The following is a 17,491-nucleotide window of genomic DNA, read 5'->3' as shown; positions in this document are numbered from 1 at the left end:
ATCATTGAACGTTATCTTAAAAACCAATGATGTACTGTACCTTGGCTAATTGAATTTTTTAAAAAAAAGATTTTATTTATTTATTTGACACAGAGAGATCACAAGCAGGCAGAGAGGCAGGCAGAGAGGGGGGGGGGAAGCAGGCTCCCCGCTGAGCAGAGAGCCCGATGTGGGGCTCGATCCCAGGACCCTGAGATCATGATCTGAGCCGAAGGCAGAGGCTTTAACCCACTGAGCCACCCAGGCTCCCCTTGGCTAATTGAATTTAAGTAAAAAAATTTCAAACATTCATCCAAGATGAAAGATTTTGCACCCTTACCTACCAACTAGATTCTACTATTTTTGTATTTTGCCACACTTGTCACATGTCTATTGATCCCAATTTTAGGCATCTCAAAATTAATTTTAGATGTTAGTATACTTCTTACTAAATAATTTGATAATATCATTAACTATAATTTTGTTTTGTGTAAAACCTTATTATGATGAAACACTTAAGTTTTGTGAGTGTGTGTGTGTTTTGCTGAATTTTGATATGTGCATACATCTCTGTAATCCAATTGCCTGTTAAGCTGGAGAAATTCACTACTATCCCAGAAGAGTCTCACTTTGCTCGAGTGATCCACTTGTAATTCATAGCAACTGATAGATTTCAGATGAGGCAATAATTTCATTCATGTCATCACTGTATACTAATGAGCCAGGTGTTTGGGTTTTTAAAAAGGAGTTAAGGTTCATTTATTTATTTATTTATTTTTTCAAATTTTATTTAAATTCCACTTAACCTATAGTGTAATACTAGATTCAAGAGTAGAATTCAGTGATTCCTTACTACATATAAGACCCAGTGCTCATCACAGAAAATGACCTCCTAATACCTATCACTCATTTAACGCAACCTCAGCCTACCTCCCCTCCAGCAGCCCTCAGATCATTCTGTGTAGTTTTTTGTTTCCCTTCCCCTATTTTCATCAGTTTTATTTATTAAGTTCCACATAAGTGAAATCATATATTTGTCTTTCTCTGACTTATTTTACTTAGCAAGATACACGCTAGCTCCATCCTGGTCATTACAAATGGCATTCTTTTTGGTGACTGAGTAATATTCTGTTATACATATATGCCACATCATCTATACCCATTCTTCAGCTGATTGCCATTTGGGCTCTTTCCACAGTTTGGCTATTGTTGATAATGCTGCTGTAAACATCAGGGTACATGTACTCCTTTAAACAAGTATTTTTGTATCCTTTGGATAAATACCTAGTAAGCACTTGCTGGGTTGTAAGGTAGTTCTATTTTTAACTTTTTTGAGGCACCACCATACTGTTTTCCAGAGTGGCTGCATCAGTTTGCATTCCCACCAACAGTGTAAAAGGGTTCCCCTTTGTCCACATCCTCACCAAAATCAGTTGTTTCTTGTGTTGTTTATTTTAGCCATTTAGACGTGTGAGGTGGTATCTCATTTTGGTTTTGATTTGCATTTCCCGGGATGCTCAGGTGATGTTGAACATCTTTTCATAGGTCTGTTAGCCATCTGGCTATCCTCTTTGGAAAAGTGTCTATTCATGTCTTCTCCCCATTTCCTAACTGGCTTATTTGTTTTTTGAATCTGTTGAATTTGATAAATTCTATATAGATTTTGGGTAGTAGCCTTTTATCAAATATGTCATTGCAAGTATCTTTTCCTATTCCAAAGGTTGCCTTTTAGTTTTGTTGATTATTTCCTTCACTGTGCAGAAGCTTTTTATCCTAATGAAGTCCCAGTAGTTCATTTTTGCTTTTGTTTCCCTTGTCTCTGGAGATGTCTCTAGTAAGTTGCTATGGCAGATGTTATAGAGGTTGCTGCCTTTGCTCTCCTAGAGGATTTTAATGTTTCCTGTCTCACATTTAGGTCTTTCATCCATTTTGAGTTTATTTTTGTGTATAGAGTAAGAAAATGGTCCAGTTTCATTCTTCTGCATGTTGCTGTCCAGTTTTCCCAACCCCATTTGTTAGACTGTCTTTCTTTCCATTGGTTATCCTTTCCTGCATTGCCAACGATTAGTTGACCATACAGTTGTGAGTTCATTTCTGGGTTCTCTGTTCTGTTCCACTGATCTATGTGTCTATTTTTGTGCCAGTATCCTACTGTCTTGATGACTACAGCATTTTAATACAGCTTGAAGTCCAGAATTTGATGCCTCCAGATTTTCTTTTCTTTTACAAGATTGCTTTGGCTATTCTTGTCTTTTGTGATTCCATACAAATTTTAGGATTGTTTATTTTAGTTCTGTGAGAAATGCTTATTGTATTTTGATAGAGACTGCATTAAATATGTGGATTGCTTTGGGTAGTATAGATATTTCAACAATGGGCAGTCTTTCAATCCATTAGCATGGAATGCTATTCCATTTCTTTGTGTCCTCTTCAATTTCTTTCATAAGTGTTCTCTAGTTTTCAGAGTATAGATCTTTTCCCTGTTTGGTTAGGATTATTCCTAGGTATCTTATTGTTTCTGTTGCAGTTGTAAACGGGATGGATTCCTTGATTTCTCTTCCTTCTGCTTCATTATTCAGGTATAGAAATGCAACAGATTTCTGTATGTTGATTTTGTATTGTATGACTTTCCTGAATTTCGGTATCAGTTCTAGCAACTTTTTGGTGTAATATTTTTGGTTTTTCTGCATAGAGTATCATGGCATCTACAAATAGAGAAAGTTTGACTTCTTTACCAATTTGGATTCCTTTTATTTCTGTTGTCTGATTGCTGAGGCTAGTACTTCCAGTTCTTTGTTAAATAACAGTGGTGAGGGAGGATATCCTTTTCTTGTTCCTGACCACAGACGAAAAAGTTCTGTTTTTCCCCATTGAGGATAATATTTGTTGTGGGTCTTTCATCTATGCCCTTTATGATGTTGAGGTATGTTCCCTCTATTTCTACTTTATTTAAGGTTTTTAATCAAGAATGGGTGCTATACTTGGTCAAATGCTTTTTCTCCATCTATTGAGAGGATCATATGGTTCATATCCTTTTTTAAAAAAATTTTTTTTCAATTTATTTATTTTCAAAAAACAGTATTCATTATTTTTTCACCACGCCCAGTGCTCCATGCAATCCGTGCCCTCTATAATACCCACCACCCGGTACCCCAACCTTCCACACCCCCGCCACTTCAAACCCCTTAGATTGTTTTTCAGGGTCCATAGTCTCTCATGATTCCACCCCTTGTCCTCCATATTTGTTATGCTACACAAATAAGTGAAACCATATGATAATTGACTCTCTCCTGACTTATTTCACTCAGCATAATCTCTTCCAGTCCCGTCCATGTTGCTACAAAAGTTGGGTATTCGTCCTTTCTGATGGAGGCATAATACTCCATAGTGTATATGGACCACATCTTCCTTATCCATTCATCCGTTGAAGGGCATCTTGGTTCTTTCCATAGTTTGGCGACCATGGCCATTGCTGCTATAAACATTGGGGTACAGATGGCCCTTCTTTTCACAACATCTGTATCTTTGGGGTAAATACCCAGGAGTGCATTCCAGGGTCATAGGAAAGTTCTATTTTTAATTTATTGAGGAATCTCCACACTGTTCTGTTTATAATAATAAATTATTATTTATTTTTTTTAGAGCGTTGTTGGGGAGGGGTAGTGGGAGAAAGAGAATCTCAACAAACTACATGCTGGGTGCAGAGCCCCACACAGGGCTTAGCCTCACAATCCCGAGATCATGACCTGGGCTGAAATCAAGAGCTGGTTGCTTAATTGACAGAGCCACCCAGGTGCCCCTCAGAGTGTACTTTTTAAAGTGGAATTTTTTTTAAAGATCTATTTTATTTATTTTAGAGAGAGAGCATGTGGTGGGAAGAAAAGAGAAACACAAGCAGACTCCATGCTGAGCAGGAAGCTCAGCACGGGGCTCGATCCCATGACCCTGAGATCAGATCTGAGCCAAAACCAAGAGTCCAGTGCTCAACCACTTTAAGTGCCCCTTAGAATGGAATTATTGAGTTGTAGAACTTAAGAAGGAGTTTTGTAACTATATTTAGTATATTATCCAACTGTTTCACCAGAAAAGTGGCCCAGTTGCCATCTATGCATAAATGTTATACAAATATTTTTCGACTATTAACATGATTATGTTTTATCTTCCAACAAAATTTTAACTTCTAGAGGGTAGGGGGCCTACGTTCTGAATTTTTCATTTAAAAAAAATCACCAAGACAGCATGGTACTGGCATAAAAACAGACATATAGACCAGTGGAACAGAGTAGAGAGCCCATATATGGACCCTCAACTCTGGTCAATTAATCTTCGACAAAACAGGAAAAAATATACAGTGGAAAAAAGACAGTCTCTTCAATAAATGGTGCTGGGAAAACTGGACAGCTATAAGTAGAAGAATGAAACTCGACCATTCTCTTACACCGTACACAAAGATAAACTCAAAATGGATAAAAGACCTCAATGTGAGACAGGAATCCATCAGAATCCTAGAGGAGAACATAGGCAGTAATCTCTTCGATATCAGCCACAGCAACTTCTTTCAAGATATGTCTCCAAAGGCAAAGGAAACAAAAGCGAAAATAAACTTTTGGGACTTTATCAAAATCAAAAGCTTCTGCACAGCAAAGGAAACAGTCAACAAAACAAAGAGGCAACCCACGGAATGGGAGAAGATATTTGCAAATGACAATACAGACAAAAGGTTAATATCCAGGATCTATAATGAACTCTTCAAACTCAACACACATGAAACAGGAAAACATATCAAAAAAGGGGAAGAAGATATGAACAGACACTTCTCCAATGAAGACATACAAATGGCTATCAGACACATGAAAAAAGGTTCATCATCATTAGCCCTCAGGGAGATTCAAATTAAAACCACATTGAGATATCACCTTACACCAGTTAGAATGGCCAAAAATTAACAAAACAGGAAACACATGTGTTGGAGAGGATGTGGAGAAAGGGGAACCCTCTTACACTGTTGGTGGGAATACAAGTTGGTGCAGCCTCTTTGGAGAACAGTGTGGAGATTCCTCAAGAAATTAAAAATAGAACTTTCCTATGACCCTGGAATTGCACTCCTGGGTATTTACCCCAAAGATACAGCTGTCGTGAAAAGAAGGGCCATCTGTACCCCAATGTTTATAGCAGCAATGGCCACGGTCGCCAAACTATGGAAGGAACCAAGATGCCCTTCAACGGATGAATGGATAAGGAAGATGTGGTCCATATACACTAGGGAGAATTATGCCTCCATCAGAAAGGATGAATACCCAACTTTTGTAGCAACATGGACGGGACTGGAAGAGATTATGCTGAGTGAAATAAGTCAGCAGAGAGAGTCAATTATCATATGGTTTCACTTATTTGTGGAGCATAACAAATATCATGGAGGACAAGGGTTGTTAGAGAGAAGAAGGGAGTTGGGGTAAATTGGAAGGGGAGGTGAATCATGAGAGACTATGTACTCTGAAAAACAATCTAAGGGGTTTGAAGTGGCGGGATGGTGGGAGGTTGGGGTACCGGGTGGTGGGTATTATGGAGGGCACGGATTGCATAGAGCACTGGGTGTGGTGAAAAAATAATGAATATTATTTTTCTGAAAATAAATAAATAAATTTTAAAAAAATTTATTTAAAAAAATTTTATTTAAAAAATTTGTATTTACCAGACTGTTTCTTCTGTAGAAGACTCTGATAACTTTTTTTTAGTAATCCTAGAGTAGACTGAAGTTTAGGTGCTAATGGACAGTTGTCAGGTTCTCTCACAGAAGCTAAGCTTCTGTGATGTCTTCTGCTTAATTCCAGGTTTAACTCTTCCTACAAGTGGAAAGGTGTATATTAGTGGATATGATATCTCAAAAGACATGGTTCACATCAGGAATTACTTGGGCTTTTGCCCCCAGGATGACATATTGTTTTCAGAATTGACAGTATCAGAACATCTCTATTTCTACTGTGTGGTGAGTCAGAGTGATGTTCTTTTCCTCCACTCTTCATATGCTTCAGGCAGTGTGACCAAGGATCAACATCCTTACCCTAATTTAGTGGAAGCGTTTTTGGCATTGTTCTTTTACCATAAAGGAAAAAACAAAAGGATAAAGAATTGTCTTATATATAGATAACTGTGTAAGAGAAGTTCTGATATAAGAATTTTTTTAAGCATAAAGTTGGAAGCACCTTGTAAACTCTGGTCCTCTCTTTCTAGATAAAAGGAGTACCTCCAGAGATACGTGCCACAGAAGTTAATAACGTGCTGACTTCTTTTGATCTGCTGGAAAAGCGTGATGCACTTGCACAGTCACTGAGTGGAGGAATGAAGCGCAAACTCTCTATCATTATAGCACTTATAGGAGGCTCCAAGGTAAAGAATGGTTAACATGAGTCCCTGCTCCAGCTGATAAATGAAACTCACCTGACACAAACCTAAGAGCTGATATGAATCTAACTTTCTAAAAGGAACTTCTGAAATGATAAGCAGAGGGGGTTCCCATTATTGACCTGGTGGTGTAATGTGATTATGGGTTTTGAGATTATTATTAATTTTGCAGAGTTCTTAATATAATGTAGTGTAGCTTTTGTATCTTAACTTACATAGGCACCCCACAAACAGTAAGTTATCCCATAAGGGACACAGCATGGATCATGAATTGTTCTTTTGGTCTTCAGGTGGTGATACTTGATGAGCCAACATCTGGCATGGACCCAGTTTCGAGAAGATTCACCTGGAGTGTCCTTGAGCAGTATAGATATGATCGTACCATCTTACTCACCACCCATCACATGGATGAAGCTGATGTCCTGGGTGACCGTATAGCCATCATGGTCAAGGGATCCCTTCAGTGTTGTGGCTCTTCAATTTTCCTGAAAAGAATATACGGTCTCTCTCTCTGATCATTGTCTGGATACTAATGGCTTAATTATATTATTCTAACATGATTATTACAATTTTTTGTCGCTCTACACAGGTCTTCAAAAGCTTCCTGTGTCTTATTATGTTAGATCTAAACTATTTAAATCAACTCTTTGTAATTTAGACAGTTCCTATCTAGTTGATTACTTCCCATTATTACTTAACAAGTATATTCTAACTTGGAAAATATTCTTTTTTGACCCCACAAAGGTCATGTTTATTTCTTTCATATAGCTTCTACTGAAATGTTAATTTGTTGCAGGAGTAAGGTAATTCTTCTGAAGGATTTGGTACATATATTCATGGCTTGGAGAGGAAAAAATCAGTGACTAGATATTTCTTACCCTTTCCAATCAAATCAATATCAAACTCCCAGTATAATGAGTTAAATACTTTCAAGTTTATTTTCATGAATAATATTCCTGAGATGTGGCAGTTGATCAATAAGAATTTACTGAACAGAAAATGAACAATGGAATAAAATTATCTTGACTTTGATAAATACAGTCTGGTTAGTCAGTGAAACTAGTAAAATGAAAAAGAACAATATAAAAACCTACATAACTTGTTCTGAAATTACATGGCTCAAAGCAGTGAGTGCTTCAAAATTGGGAGGAAACATGAGAATAGTTAAACATGGTGTTCCTTTAATCATGAATTCAGTATTTGAATTCATTCATCCAATCACATATATTATAGGTAAGTTATTATATTCATATTTACACACATTATCTCATCTAATCTTTATGAAATCACCATTTTTATGAAGCAGAACACTGGAGCTTTTACTAGGTAATGTATTCAAACCATGGGAGTAAGTGGACCTATGGGTCCCTCTGGCACCAGAACCCACGCTTTGTACTCTCATCTGCTACTACTTCCCATGCAAGAGGATGTTGGGTTTAAATAGTCAGTTTGGTGAATGTCAGAAGGAGAGGGACTCATATTGTTGAATGCTTTTGTACTAACAGACGAGGATAGAGAAATTGGTATTCCCATAGTAGGTTAGTTATAGACACAAAAGTGTTACTCAAGTATATTGATTATCCATAGAATGTCTTTAGTTGGAGGCTCTTTAAAGGCAATGGAGAAAAGAACGTGATTTTTAAGGAAGTTGGATAAGTAAATGAAAGCAAGTGACTATATTACCCCTAGAACAATGAGTAAGTCAGCCTGGATCGTAAGGTTTTTTGGGAGGATCAATAAGAAATTAAGTGTGATGGTTAGGGATAGAAAATGGAAGGACATTGAAAAAAAAAAAACAAGAGTGGTTTTCATTAGATGTACACATGTATATATAAGAAGTTGTTAGAAATAGTGGATTTCAAAGCTCCATTCTAGGATTTAACAGTAAGCCACCTTAATGTGATGAATTATAAAATAATAAGAGCAACAAGACCAGAAAAATGAATGTGTGTGTATATACACACATGTGTGCACATGAACATGAGCATGTGTATAAAATCCCAAAGGTATCAGGCATACTTGGTGTTAGAAGCCCATATAGCCTGTTTTCATATGACAAAGTGAAGACTTCCTAGTACAGTAAGGTAAAATTTTATAGTTTTCGTTCATTAACATGAATGACATGTGTCTGAAACTTTGACATGTCTGAAAAGTGGTGAGTAAGCATTAAGTATTTAAAGAATGATGGAAGGAAGAAAATCCAAATATAAAAGATATATAACAATAAAACTTTAACAAGTTTAAATTGTGGTCAGAGTAAAAAACCTATATACCCAAAGGTTAAAGAGTCAGGGACTCACTAAGAGGAATGGATTGAAGGTAATTTGAAATCCATTTGCTCTTAAGCACAAACATGATTCCTCTTTAAAAAATGATATTTTTAACAGGCAAGAGCCTGTTTTTTATGGAGGTGTGTTTAATTTGGAAGGTTACCTTTTTAAAATTTTGATTTTTATTTATTTATTTATTTATTTTAAAGATTTTATTTATTTATTTGACAGACAGAGATCACAAGTAGGCAGAGGGGCAGGCAGAGAGAGAGAGAGAGAAGGAAGCAGGCTTCCTGCCGAGCAGAGAGCCCGATGCGGAGCTCGATCCCAGGACCCTGAGATCATGACCCGAGCCGAATGCAGCAGCCCAAACCACTGAGCCACCCAGGCGCCCCAAAATTTTGATTTTTAAATGGTTGTTTTCAGGTGTGGGATACCACATAATTGTGGTGAAGGAACCTCACTGTAATGTTGAAGAAATTATTGAAGTGATTGATCAACATATACCTGAGGCCAGATTGGAGAGTGATGTTGCAGCTGAATTATCATTTATCTTACCCAAAAAGTACACACACAGGTACGGATCCAGAAAAATCTCAGATAAGTGATTTTGGGGTACCAGAAATAACTATTGCTTTTCCAGGTTTTCTTGGGCTTGGCAGGCAGATTATTTCTCGTTGCCACTTGACAAGTAATAGTCAGTTTACTTTCTAGGGCACCCAGTGAGAGAGCCTATTACTAGTCTTCGGCTTCAGTGGGCTTTGAAGCCCCAGAAGTTTCAGCACAGTGAGCTCAGTTGGGGCAGGGTATAAATTGTCAGCCTCTACATTCTGTCCTGATGGAAGAGTTTTTCAAGTTGTATATGCTATTAAGGCTGTGAATAGTAGTATAGCTATTGGAATCAGATGTAAAGATGGTGTCATCTTTGGGGTAGAAAAGCTAGTTCTTTCTCAGCTATACAAAAAGGGTTCCAATGAATGACTTTTTAATGTTGGTCAGCTTTTGGAATGACACTGGCAGATTTGTTGGCAGATGCTTATTCCTTAGCAGACATTGCAAGAGAAGCAGCTTCCAACTTTAGATCTAATTTTGGCCATAACTTTCCATTACAATGTCTTGCAGATAGAGTGGCTATGTATATACATACATATACACTGTACAGTATTGTTAGACCTTTTGGTTCTGTCTACATATTAGGGTCTTATAGTGTGAATGATGGTGCACAGCTCTACATCAGAAGTTTCATATGGAAATTGGGACTGTGCCATTGCCAAAGCAAGGCAAACAACAAAAAACAGAAACTAAGGGAAGAGGAAACTTATCATAAACTTCCAGGACCAGGCCAACTTCATCTTCTTGCAAGATGTAATTACTAGCTTCATATTCCTTTAAAGCAAGCTTGTTGGCATTCTCAAAAGAAAAGTAGAGGGGAACTTCTTCAACTGGATAAGGAATATCTACAAAAAGCCTGTAGCTAACATCATGCTCAACGGTGAGAAACTTGAAGCTTTCCCATTAATAGCAGAAACAAAGCAAGGAAGTCCTCTCTCACCACCTCTCTCAACATCATGCTGAAAGTCCTAGCTAATGTGATAAGAAAAGACAAGGAAATGTATGTAGATTGGGAAAGAAGAAATAAAACTGCCTTTGTTTACAGATGATATGATCATCTTATACAAAATGTCTGAAAGAATTGACCAAAAAACCCCCCCCAAACTTCTGGAATTAATAAGTGATTAAAGCAAAGATTCAGTATACAAAGTTAATATGCAAAAGTAAGTCACTTTCCTATATATTAGCAATGAATAAGTGTAATTTGAAATTATAAACACACTTCTAAATTTAGCACCTCCAAAAATGAAATGCTTAGGTATAAGTCTACCAAATATATGCAAGCTCTATATGAGGAAAACTATCAAACTTGGATGAATGAAATAAAAAAACTAAAAAACAAGATATTTTATGTTTATGTAGGAATGTCAGATTATTGTCAATATTGTCAGATATCTGTTTTTCCCAGTTCGCTCTATAATTCAGTGCAGTCCTTTTTTTTTTTTTTTTCTTTTTAAGTATGCTCCATGCCCAGCATGGAGCTCAGACTCACAAACCTAAGATCAAATTCTGAGCTGAGATCAAGAGTCAGACCCTCAACTGACTGAGCCACACATTCACTCCTTGATTCAATGCAATCTTAATCAAAATCTCAATAAATTATTTGATGGATATCAACAAATTGATTCTAAAGTTTATGGAGAGGTAAAAGGCAGGTAACACAGTATTGAAGGAGAACAGTTGGAGGACTGACATTCACCAGTTTCAAGACTTGTTATAAATCTGCCATAATCATGACAGTATGATATTAGTGAGAGAATAGAAAAATAGATCAATGGAACAGAAGCAACATGTCCAGAAATAGACCAACATCAGTATAGGCAACTGATCTTTGTCAAAAAAGCAAAGGCAATACAGTGGAAAAAAGATAGTATCTTCAACAAATGGTACTAGAACCACTGGACATCCATACGCAAAAAAGTGAATAAGACACGTATCTTACACCCTTCACAAAAGTAACTCAAAATGGATCATAGGTCTAAATGTAAAATGAAAACCTATAAAACTGCTAGAAGATGGGGCACCTGAGTGTCTCAGTTGGTTAAACCACTGCCTTCGGCTCAGGTCATGATCCCGGAGTCCAAGGATCAAGTCCTGCATTGGGCTCTCAGCTCTACAGGGAATCTGCTTCTCCCTCTGACCTTCTCCCCTCTCATGCTCGCTCGCTCTCTCTTTCTCTCTCAAATAAATAAAATAAAAACTGCTGGAGATCTAGGAGAAAACCTAGATGCCCTTTGGTATGGTAATGAGTTTTTAGATACAACACCAGCAGCAGGATCTCTGAAAGAAATCATTGAAAAGCTGGGCTTTATTAAAATGAAAATTGCTCTGTGATGGGCAATATCCAGAGAATTAGAAATCAAGCCACAGATTGGGAGAAATATTTGTAGAAGACACATGTGATAAAGGACTGTTATCCAAAATATTCAAAGAACTCTTAGAACACAACAATAAGAAGACATACAACTCAATTTAAAAATGGGCCAAAAACTTTTTAAAAGACTTATTTATTTGTTTTAGAGAGAGAGAAAAAGAGAACGCGAGGGGGAAAGGCAGAGGGAGAGGTAAACAGAGAATCCCAAGCAGACTATGCACTGAGTGCAGAGCCCAACATGGGGCTCAGTCTATTGACCCATGAGATAACAACTTGAGCCAAAACCAAAAGTCTGATGCTTAACTGACTGAGCCACTCATGCACTCCTAAAAATGAGCCAAAGACTTTAACAGACACCTCACCAAAGAAGACATATGAGTGGCAGATAAACATATGAAAAGATGCTTACCTCGTATCAGGTAAATACAAATTAAAACAATAATTAGATACCACTACACACTGATTAGGATGACCTAAATCTGGAGCACTGACAACACCAAATACTGACAAGGCTGTGGATTTGACAAGGACTTCTCAGAATGTAAAATGGCACAACCACTTTGGAAGACAATTTGGTGGTTTCCTACAAAATTAAACATACTTTTGCCATTTGATTCAGCAATAACATGCCTTGGTATATATCCAAAGTAGTTAAAAACTTACATACACACAAAACCCTACACATAGATACTTATAACAACTTTATTCATAATTGCCAAGACTTGGGAAGCAAGCAAGATGTCCTCAGTAAGTGAATGGATGAACATTCATCCTGACAATGAAATATTATCCAGCGTTTCGCAGAAATGAGGTATCAAACTGTGAGGAGATATGGGGACCTTAAATGCATATTATTAAGTGAAAGAAGCCAATCTGAAAAGGCTACATACCGGATGATTTCAACTCTCAACATTCTGGAAAAGGTAAAACTATGGAGACAATGAAAAGATGAGTGGTTGCCAAGGGTGTAGGTGGGGTGAGATAAGTAGGCACAGATATTTAGGGCAGTGAAAATACTCTGTAATAATACTCTGTAATGTCCAGACTTTTGAATATATAGCACTTTGAGTAAACTGTGGATGTTAGGTGAGTATGATATGTCAATGAAAGCTCATTTTTGGTGAAAAAAAAAAACAAACCCCGTAATATTCTGGTGAGTGATAGTGGTAGTGGGGGTGGCTATGTTTGTTGGAGCAGGGGTATATAGGAAATCTCTTTACCTTTCTTTCAATTTTATTGTAAACCTAAAACTATTTTAAAAATAAAGTATTAAAAAAAGACTCAAGAAAAAAAAATCTGATTAGACCTCTAGCAAGTTGAGATTGAATTAGGAATCAGAATCTTTCATAGTGAAACGACAAGGGTCAGGTGGCTTCAGTGGTGAGTTCTACCAAATGTTTAAGTAAAGATGAATACAGTCTTTTGCAAACTGTTCCATAATAGAAGAAGGAACTAGTTCCATTTTATGCGGCCAGTATAACCATATAATAAAACTAGAAAAAGAAAACTATAGAAAATCACTTTTAGAATATTGAGGCAAAAAAGCCAAAACAAAAACAAAAACAATTCAACCCTAACACAAAATACTAGCAAAACCAAGCCACAAGCATTTAAAAAGGATTATATACCTCGATCTAGTCAGATTTGTCTCAGGAGTACAAGGTTGGTCCGCATGCAAAAATTATCAATGTAGAATACCACATTAATAGAATAAAGAACAAACATGATGATCTCAAAAAATGAAGTATCTTTGACACAATCCAGAGCCATTCATGACAAACAAACAAACAAACAAAAACAAAAACAAAAAAAACAACCAACCCTCAACAAATTAGGAATAGAAAGCAAGTTTCTCAGCTTGTTAACAGGCATCTGTGAAAAACCCACAACTATCATCATATTTAGTGGTGAAAGGATAAAAGCTTTCCCTGTAGGGTAAGGAACAAACTAAGTCATCTTTTACCATTTGTATAAAACCTTGTACCAGCAGGCAACTAGAGAGGAAAGATAAGTAAAAGGAATCCAAATCAGAAAGAGGAGTGAAACTATCTATATTCATAGATAACATGTTCTTATATAGGGAAAATTATAAACAACAAACTTTAAAAATGTATTAGGACTAATAAACTATCTCAGTGAAGTTTCAAGATATAATATTAAAATATTACTTGTATTCTCTATATACTAGCAGTGAGCAGTCCGAAAATGAAATTAAGAAAGTAGTTCCATATACAAGACTATAGAAATAATAAAATAGCAAAAATTTAACAAAAGAACTGTATGGCATACAACTTTTTGAAAACTATAAAAGATCATTGAAAGAAGTTAAAGAAGACCCAAGGAAATAGAATGACATCCTGTATTCATGGATTGATATTAAGATGGCAGTACTCCCTACATAATCAACATGATGCCTATAAAAAATTCCAACTGTTTCAAGATACAACCTAGGATTCTAACTGTATTTAGTTATCATGTCTCCTTATTCTCCTACATTCTTTGACAGTTGTTCTTTCTTTTGTTTCATGACCTTGACATTTTTTTAACATCTTAATTTAATTTTATTTTTTTCAGTGTTCCGAGATTCACTGTTTATGCACCACACCCAGTGCTCCATGCAATACGTGCCCTCCTTAATACCCACCACCAGGCTCATCCATCCCCCTCCCAAAACCCTCAGTTTGTTTCTCAGAGTCCACAGACTCTCATTCATGTTTCATTTCTCCCTCCTATTTCCCCCAATTCACCTTTCTTTTCCTTTTCCTAATGTCCTCCATGTTGTTCCTTATAATCCAAAAGTAAGTGAAACCATATGATAATTGACTTTCTCTGCTTGGCTTATTGAACCACTGTTAATTTCTTATTTTAGTAGGTGAAATATGTTAATGTTAGAGAAATCTGGATGAAGGGTATAGAGGAATTTTCCTTAATATCTTCACAACTCTTCCGTAAAATTACTCCAAAATAAAAAGTCTTTAAAAAGTAAAAAATTCCAGGGGCGCCTGGGTGGCTCAGTGGGTTAAGCCGCTGCCTTCGGCTCAGGTCGTGATCTCAGGTCCTGGGATCGAGTCCCACATCGGGCTCTCTGCTCGGCGGGGAGCCTGCTTCCTCCTCTCTCTCTGCCTGCCTCTCTGCCTACTTGTGATCTCTGTCTGTCAAATAAATAAATAAAATCTTAAAAAAAAAAAAAAAAAAAAAAAAAAAAAAAAGTAAAAAATTCCAACTGCCATTTTTTTTTTTTTGCCGAAATTAACAGGCTGATCCTAAAAGTAATATGAAATGGAAGGGTTGCTAAATAACCAAAACAATCTTGAAAAAGAGGAAAGTTTGAGGATTCATATTTCTTGATTTCAAAACTTACAATGAAACTATAGAAATCAAACTATGTGGTACTAAAATAAGGATAGACATGCACAGAAATGAAGTAAATCAGAATTCAAGATAACTGTATTACATAAAATTGATTTTCTCAGTCACCCAGAAATAGTTCAGTTGAGGAAATAATAGTCTTTTTAGCAAATGATGTCAGAACATTGGGTATTAACATGCAAAAGAATAAAGCTGGATCCTTACTCTCACACCATAAACAAAAAATTAGGTTGGGGCACCTGGGTGGCTCAGTGGGTTAAAGCCTCTGCCTTCTGCTCAGGTCATGATCTCAGGGTCCTGGGATCGAGTCCCACATCGGACTCTCTGCTCGGCAGGGAGCCAGCTTCCCCCTCTCTCTCTGCCTGCCTCTCCCTACTTGTGATCTCTATCTGTCAAATAAATAAATAAAATCTTTTTAAAAAGGTAAAATGGAGCAAAGGCCTAAATATAAGAGTGGAGCTTTTAGGAAAAATATACAGGCATAAATCTTAGTGACCTTGGATTAGGCAATTTTTCTTAGATACTATGAAAAGTATAAGCAACCAAGAAATAGGAACAGATAAATTGACTTCATGAAAAATTAAAACGTTTCACCTCAAGTACACTATCAAGAAAAAGACAGCCCAAATAATGGGGGAAAATTGTAAATTACATATATCTGATAAATGACTAGTACACAGAATATATAAAATATCTTTTCACCTTACTCTTAAAAGACCAGTCATTCCCACCAACAGTGTAAGAGGGTTCCCCTTTCTCCACATCCCCTCCAACACTTCAGAAAGGATGAACACCCAATTTTTGTAGCAACGTGGGCGGGATTGGAGGAGATTATGCTGAGTGAAATAAGTCAAGCAGAGAGAGTCAATTATCATATGGTTTCACTTATTTGTGGAGCATAACAAATAGCATGGTGGTCATGGGGAGTTAGGAGAAGGGAGTTAGGGGGAATTGGAGGGGGAGGTGAACCATGAGAGACTATGGACTCTGAAAAACAATCTGAGGGTTTTGAAGGGGCGGAGGGAGGGAGTTTGGGGGAACCAGGTGGTGGGTATTGGAGAGGGCACGGATTGCATGGAGCACTGGGTCTGGTGCAAAAAACAATGAATGCTATTACGCTGAAAAAAATAAATAAATTTTTTTAAAAAGGCAATTCATTTAATTTAGAAATGGGCAAAGAATTTGAATAGATGTTTTTCAAAAAATATGTATAAATGATCAAGACACATGAGTTGCTGCTCAATATCATTAGTATTATAAAAGCAGAAAATAATAACCACAGTGAGATACTGCTGCACATCCAGTAGATGGGATAATATTTTCTTAAAGAAAATACAAGTTTGAGTTTGGATATGGAGAAGTCAGAACCCTTATACATTGCTGGTAAGCATGTAGAATAGTGTAGCCACTTTGGAAAAGTATTTATGAATTCCTCAAAAAGATTGAGTTACCATTTGATCCAGTAATTCCACATCTTGGTATATACCCAGGAGTTTTGGAAATTTTATGTCCACAAAAAAGTTTTTAGTAGCATTATTAATAATAGTCAAAAAGTAGAAGTTACCCAAGTGTCCATTGATTCATGTATGTTAAAATAAAATATGGTATATCCATATAATGGAATAAAAAATATTAAAGGAATGAAATGTTCTACATGCTACAACTTGGATGAACTTTGAAGTCATTAAGACAAGTGAAAGAAGACATAAAGGGCACATACTGTATAATTCCATTTATATGACTTATTCAGAATAGGCAAATCCAAATAGGATGTTTATATGTAATTTTTTTCTTTTCATGATTGCTCGATGTAGACTCACAGTGACCTTTTTAATCTTAACTGAGATAATGAAGAAGAAAATTTCCAAATTTTTAAAATTTATATAGTTCTATATTGTGCAAGGGATACAGGACTGAATAGTAATAGAAAGTTGATATGCCTGACATCATATTATTCATCTATTTGTTTATTGTATTGACTTATACTAAAATGTTATATCGGGGACTTAGTTTTGTTCACTTCTGTGTCTCTTGGACCCAGAACATTTTCTAGCACATATTTGGCACTACATAAATATTTGATGGATGGGTGAAATAATCATTGATGAGTCAAAATTATAAAAATTATTTAGGGAAGGGCAAGATGCTCTTATATTAGAATCATGAGGAAAAGTGAGCAACATGTAAACCAATATTCAAATGATGAATAAAATTTAGGTAGGAGAGGAGGTGGGTTAGAAACAATTTTTGGAAAAAAACCCCAGAAATTAAAAAGGACAAGTCACATTTGAGAGCCTAGACAAAGGCCAGTATGGCTGGAGCATGCAGGGAAAAGTGCACAGATATGACTGTTGTTGAATTGGAATCTTTTTCTGTCCCTTCGTTTTAGTTTTTTGACAATTTCTTTTATTTTTCTTCTTTCCTTTTTTCTTTTCTTTCTTCTCTTCTCTCTTTTCTCTTCTTTACTTTTCTCTCTCCCTTTCTT

The 17,491-nt window shown here is 36.4% G+C and overlaps 1 protein-coding gene and 1 pseudogene across 3 annotated transcripts in view; both read left to right on the top strand.

Annotated features, from left to right (window-relative positions):
• The window catches only part of LOC309854549 (phospholipid-transporting ATPase ABCA3-like), a 143,346-nt gene that overhangs the window by 69,026 nt on the left and 56,829 nt on the right, over positions 1-17,491 (top strand). For both annotated transcript variants that reach the window (XM_082713833.1, XM_082713832.1), the window contains 4 exons: positions 5,811-5,965; positions 6,211-6,366; positions 6,672-6,882; positions 9,078-9,228. In XM_082713833.1, coding sequence (XP_082569959.1) covers positions 5,811-5,965; positions 6,211-6,366; positions 6,672-6,882; positions 9,078-9,228 — 673 coding nt within the window. The remainder of the gene's footprint in view (positions 1-5,810; positions 5,966-6,210; positions 6,367-6,671; positions 6,883-9,077; positions 9,229-17,491) is intronic.
• Positions 9,429-9,956, top strand: LOC309854228 (proteasome subunit alpha type-3 pseudogene; annotated as a pseudogene). Its single transcript has one exon. The product of its transcript is annotated as a proteasome subunit alpha type-3 pseudogene (transcript).

Source organism: Mustela nivalis, assembly GCF_964662115.1.
Source record: "Mustela nivalis genome assembly, chromosome: 19".
In the NCBI taxonomy this organism is placed as follows: domain Eukaryota; kingdom Metazoa; phylum Chordata; class Mammalia; order Carnivora; family Mustelidae; genus Mustela; species Mustela nivalis.
This window is presented reverse-complemented; position numbering and strand designations above follow the sequence as displayed.